This window comes from Dinoponera quadriceps, unplaced genomic scaffold, assembly GCF_001313825.1.
Source record: "Dinoponera quadriceps isolate SergipeBrazil2010 unplaced genomic scaffold, ASM131382v1 scaffold2952, whole genome shotgun sequence".
Taxonomy (NCBI): Eukaryota; Metazoa; Arthropoda; class Insecta; order Hymenoptera; family Formicidae; genus Dinoponera; species Dinoponera quadriceps.
Window position 1 is genome coordinate 785,837 of NW_014557517.1, and position 6,222 is coordinate 792,058.

The 6,222-nt window shown below is 41.3% G+C and overlaps 1 protein-coding gene across 1 annotated transcript; it reads right to left on the reverse strand.

Moving 5' to 3' along the window:
* Nucleotides 1-1,351: 1,351 nt before the first annotated feature.
* Nucleotides 1,352-2,283, reverse strand: LOC106749194. Its single transcript, XM_014628381.1, has 2 exons — nucleotides 1,915-2,283; nucleotides 1,352-1,698 (listed from the first exon to the last, which is right to left on the reverse strand). Exons 1-2 carry the CDS (start codon nucleotides 2,281-2,283, stop codon nucleotides 1,558-1,560), a joined length of 510 nt encoding a protein of 169 aa, XP_014483867.1. The 3' UTR covers nucleotides 1,352-1,557.
* Nucleotides 2,284-6,222: the final 3,939 nt, after the last annotated feature.

Consider the following 6,222-nt stretch of genomic DNA (forward strand, 5'->3'; position numbering starts at 1 on the left):
TATATATATATTATATAATCTATAAGGACTCTGTAATTAAATCTATATCGTGTGAAAATGATACGTGATAATGCATAATCGTGACTTATTCGTTTAAATCGACTACTATCGCGCACCGACGTATGCAAGTAATTTACATATATATCATATATCGTAAGTAGTAGATTTCGTATATAAAACACAACTCGAAAGCGGAAAGGACAAGTTGAAGAAGTGACACAAGTGTGGATTCCAAGATCGTCAATAAGTAGAATCGACAAATCATGGTAATGTATAACAGACCTATTGTGTTTCATCACCGAACATGATCGGCCGTATTAATAGCAGCGATCGCGAATTCAATCCTTTTGCACCGTTAGTGTTCCGCTGGTGTTTTTAGCTGTAATTGAATTGAAGGATCGATACTAGTGTAATTTGAATTGCGTGCGTGTGGGAATGAGTAAATCGAGTGAATGAGTGTGAGATATGATAATGACGATTCTTTTTATTTGATGTGACATTTGATATCCTGTTATGTATTCTATTAATCGGAAATTAGCAGAGTAAAAGTACACCGGTTTCGATCCTCGATCTAATATATAAACGTTCTTTCTTATGTTTGATATTATTATTTATATATTGTATTTTTGACTATTTAATATTCAATTATATATCCTCCTTTGTAATTTTAAGCCCGTATTCTGAACGCGCTTATAATGATGTTAGCACGCTAACAAGAGAGGTGAGCATTCTCAGTATCGCTTGTATTCTAAACGCGTTAATAATGGTGTTCTGTTAGGAAAAGTCGATAATCATACGTGTTTATAGCAAAATTCCTATTTAGAAACTATTAATAAGTTGACTTGCTAACACCGTTGTATGTACGTTCCGAATACGGGCCTTAATATTCCAAGTTCGTTCAGTGTTTGAGAAGGCAGGATTCGCTTGTTTCAGGCTTATGATATGTAAGATAACCGTCATATGCGTCGATAAGTCTCGTAAGCCTAAGTAGCGATACTAAATGTCATATATATATATATATATAACTCAACGACTGAAAAGATACCGTGCGTAGCAGTTTAGTTAGCGTTTAAATTAACGGATTGATTACCAAATAAGCTAGTAATGCGGCCGAACAAGCTTGTCCTATAATTAGTAGATTCTATACGCATGTTACTACAGGTTCTTATAGGCGAATTCGTATATAAGTAACCGTTGATTTATTGTTAAATAACTATACTTCTTGTATATATAAGTTTAAATGTATGAATTATCTGTTCATGAAATTATACATTGATCCTTATGCACTGGTTTGAATTAATATGAAAAAATTACGAAGATCCTCCATCGTACTGCTCTTTTGAGATAAAAAGTATTTCATGCACTTGTGTCGTTAAAATATTTACATGTAAGAATGAAAGGAAGAAAAAAGTAAATTACACTACTAAGTCCCACCGAGATTTGAACTCGGATCGCTGGATTCAAAGTCCAGAGTTCTAAAGCATTACACTACGGGGAACCGGTCGTATCGGTCGATCGTATTGAAAAGATTTTTCAATTTAAGTAATTTCAATCGCTTCAGTTGATCATCTTCAGTGAGCATATCACCAATTGGCTGTCGGGAGCCTTACCGAAAGGCTTGCTGTCGTCGGGTCTCTCATACTTATTCACTTGGTATACCAAAATCGGCTCGAAACCGTACACGTCCATAGACAGTTGCTGCGGAGGTTTAAAGAGATTTATTTATAAAAAAAAAAAAAAGAAACAGTTTTAGCATCAACATTGGATATTTACGAAATAGGTATGTGTACGAAATATTATTAATATTACATAGGGTGATCCAGAATTAGTAAGTAAGGGAACTTTCGCTTCTAATTGTCAAATTAGATTGCAATATTCTCTGAGGGATGCTTGTTAGCTCGGTCAATGCATTACCTGTGTGAGCGGATTGGTGTTTATCGTGAAAATGCTGGCGTACTTCTCCCGCCTGGTCAGTTCCAAGCAGTACTCCTCCATCTGCCTCATCACGAGCACGTTCTCCGCGGCGTTCAGCTCGCTGCTGGTCGACATCATCAAGCTGTAAATAATCTGATCTTTACTCTTCGGCAATATATAATCTCTGATCGGTTCCTCCAAGTACGCATGGAAGTCGTGAACAATCGTCAACTTGGAGTTCACTACTATACGGGGCTTGTCCCAGAAGTCGAAGTTGACAGTGACCCCGATCGTTTCGCCGGTCTGCGCCGATTTGACCGCGAAACTCAGACCTTTCTCCACAATAGGCTGCCACAAGGCCGCCAGCATAACTCGTCGGACGCTATGTTATTTTTCTTCGGCTCTAATTAGTCTCGCGCTACAAATCGTCTAAATTGATTAAGAATGTCGCAAAGACAAAATATGTCTTTTATATAATATTGATAACATAGATGACAGTAGACATCAAGCATAGTAGAGATTGACTGGTATGGTTTCGATTAATCCCGGCGAATAGCGCGAGGTGGCACCACGCTGCCTTACATGTTCCTTCATTATTATTACACCATCGATCATACTACTGTATCTTCTAATTTCATTTTACTATATTTTTAATAGAAGCGTTTTTGCAATAGACATTTGATAGAAGCAGCTCGATTACGAACGATCGGTCGGTGGATGACGGAATCATCGCGAGGTGAATTTCCGATCGTTTTCTTCTGCTTTTTTTTTCTTTTTTCAAATGAACGAGGAAATTCGGCGGAAGGATCGACGGGCGAGAGATAATTGGCAGCCGAATCGGCTTAACAATCGGCCTAACGCGGCGGCGCGGCCTTAACGATCTTTCGCTCGGCAAGACAGGCCTTTGATGTGATCGCGCGCGGCAGACACGAGCGGGCGAAATGCCCGGCCGCTCCATAATTCTTTCAAACGGCATGCAGGCGACCCGCGAAACGATCTCTGCACTTCAAAGGCAAATAAGAAAAAGCGCGGAAGGATATATTTGCGTCGCGGCCATTACTCACGCTGGCGTAGGACCAACAATAACATCGGCGGACTTTTAAAAGCCCCAGAAGAGAGACGCTGGACTTCCTCGTCAAATATCCTCGCACTTCTCCCATCCGCGACGAACGAAGAGTGTTTTTATCCGAACGGGTGTTCTATAAATCCTCTGTCGAGTCCTGCGAGTTCGTCCTACTGAGATCTCGCATCGGTGTGCGAGAAGAAGATTCGCTCGCCGTGACGTCAATCAAACGGCAATTCTCGATAATCCCTGGACGACGCTAATTTTAGGCACGGTAGTGGCAATTTTCCGGCGTAAACTTCCCCCAAGTCACACGACTCGCTGTCACGATCGAGTATACGAACGATCCGAGATTTGATCGCGAGAAATCGCCGGATAAATTACACATAAATTACGCGTCTTGGCCGCGCTCCACTCAATATTTACCTATCCACCACGTGTTCGGCGACGCGTTAGAAACACGGCCCGTAGACAGAACGGGACGTAGAGAAGACATTGGCAGGCGACGTCATTCGTTATTCGTCCGCAAAAATCGCGGTCCCGCCGATAAATCTGTAACGTCGTCGGACTGGCTCGAAGGGGCGTCCGCGACGTATGTTAACGTTGACAAATGCTCGTGCCGATTTCGCGAGAGTGTATCCGTAATCGACCGGAAACTGGCGCGAGCTGGCCTAGATTTCGGATGTCGACGAAACTTTCGTGCGAAAAACGCCCCGGTAACAACCGTCGCTTTGACTCTAGGCAGCGGTTTTACCAGGAATCTATGCCGCTTGTTGTTTGAGCAACGACGAGACTCGATTTACAAATTCAACGATGACGAGTCGATGATGAGCAGGAATTCACGGTGGAAGCGGAGCGACTTTGCGCGAAAGAGAGAATAAATATTTCAGATTATTTTTATTATTATTTTTTATTATGCACTGAGAAGACAATTTCTTGGAATTTAATAAATTTTACTGCATCCAAACAAACTAACGTTTCGATTAATAAGTACGAATATTTATTTTTAATGAAAAATTTGTTTAGAATGAAAGATAATTTTTTTTAAAGAAATTATTCGTTTCATTTTACATATTTATTCCGGCCAAATAATATTTTATTTGATCCAAAGATATTATTTCTAATAATAGCGTTCTTTCCGTTAAATAATAGAGTTTTCCTGAATGAGACAATAAAATGTTTACTCAAACAAACAATATTTCGTATATGTTGTTTCTATGAGGTAAAATTTAGTCAAATCAATAGAAATACTGAATCCAAAGAAACCTTTTTCTCTTATATTGTTGTAATTTCAAAGGTTCGGGAAAATCTGTTTTAACTATATCTTAAATTATTATATCTCACATTTATTTTGTTGCGTAGAATTTTGACGCAACATGATTAAACGCATTACTAAGGGCGTACCTGGCGAGAATTATGGTAACCCCTATGCTTTCACTCGCTCAGCACTGTGATACATTCTATGATTAAGGTGTTAAATGAGGCTAATGAATAGACCGGTTGAATTACGCTCGCCATCATTCGTCATGACTGTCACGACGGTATTTTCCTCTCGCGCGTCGGATAATCGGCTCTCGCCGCGGCAAGCTTTGTCGACTTCTCAAGCCGCCGGCGCGCTTAACCCAGATGCGGTGCGGAAAAAATTGTCGTTCAACAAGAAGAATGACGGTGCAACGAGCCGTTTAATCGTGTAGGGAACGCCAGATCGGAATGTTTCGCGGAGCAACGCGAAGAAATAAAACCCCTCTCTCTCTCTCTCTCTCTCACATAAGTATATTTTATGATTTGCGCTACAGTTAACATAACTATATATGAATTTTTGCGTTCTAGCAGCGTCTCATAGACTAACACATGATTATTCTCACAGATTGTAATTCTGTCACTCTCAATTACATATAGTAACCATTTACTTTATCTCTCTGTTTCTATTAGGTACCGGAAAAAGTTCGTGCGGATTTTTAGGTCAAAATTGCAACACTCTGGACTTTTTTAAGAAGTAGTTTTATTTGACGAAATAGTCCACCATTGATTTCGATGGCTCTTTTCCGCGCCTGCACACCTTTTTTGAACGCAAATGTATCATCCTCTAGCGATTCATTACCTTCCTTTAAACCATTCTTGCGCTGTCCTTTCGCTGCATTCGATATTTCCGAGTTTAAACTCATGAAGCAAGAAAGCACGAAACATTTTAACATCCATCCTTAACCTCGCGTAAACAATGGAATGTTGAAACAATCGCACATCATCATGTATTCCAACGACATACGAAGTGTAACTTTCTGTTGATGCCAATTTCCTGTGCCCATCACTGACTGAAATTCAATTAATCGCTAAGAAGGAACTCGCGCGAACTTTTACTTTTGCAATGACCGATGTTAATTGCATTAGACAGCCTACCACTTAAATCTGTACACTGTAAGGGGCTTCGCTCCCAGGGCATAAATATATTCTAATACCTCCTCTCTCTCTCTCTCTTTCTCTCTCTCCCGCTGTTATTATACACCACCGCATTATTCAGCGAGGGCCATTCAAGTGGTAATGCTGAGATCGATTGACCGGGCGATCGGCATAAGTAGAATGCAGCATTCTCCACGTGATCATCCGTCTTCGCGGCACGAGCAGTGCGCCGAGATAACGTAATTCGCGGATTCACTTCACGCGATGAGACATCGAGGGATTTCCGCGACGAACGATCGCTCGGGGAGAAGCTATTCGTGGCGGCTTGATTGTTACAAAACTCGGCAGATTCGGCGGCGAAATTCGAAGTTATCGCACCGTTGATTACGCGACCCAGTTAGGTGTGTAACGAACGACGCTCCGACGTGTCGATAAATAAAATCCGCGCGTTGACGTGGCGCAATGCTATTAAATTCCGCGCGCAACGATAGTTCAAGTATCGTGCGATTCGATATCGATGATTGATTGTTCCATTCGATTTGACTAGATCGAAGCTACATTGGCGACCGTTGGATATCACGTCGATATCTGTGTGAGAAGACGTCATATAGGTATCGATCGATTCTTCAACGACATGCGGACTCGGCGTTAAAGTCACTGTGGTTGAATACAAGGACACCTTCCTTCTCGGAAATGTTTAGGAGGAAAGTTGAGCTTGCGTCCGATAACTCCCTGACGAATCCACCGATATCCTCGCGCCGGTCGAAATTCTCGACCGATAAGAAGCGCCGATAGTGCGTCAATATTGTAAAAGAGACGTCGTGACACTCCATGCAAAGCACGGTGAC

Coding starts and splice junctions, on each gene's coding strand:
- LOC106749194 (XM_014628381.1), bottom strand. CDS start 2,283: ATGCTGGCGGCCTTGTGGCAGCCTATTGTGGAGAAAGGTCTGAGTTTC. Junction 1,699..1,914: donor ACACCAATCCGCTCACACAG/GTAATGCATTGA, acceptor AAACCTCCGCAG/CAACTGTCTATGGACGTGTA.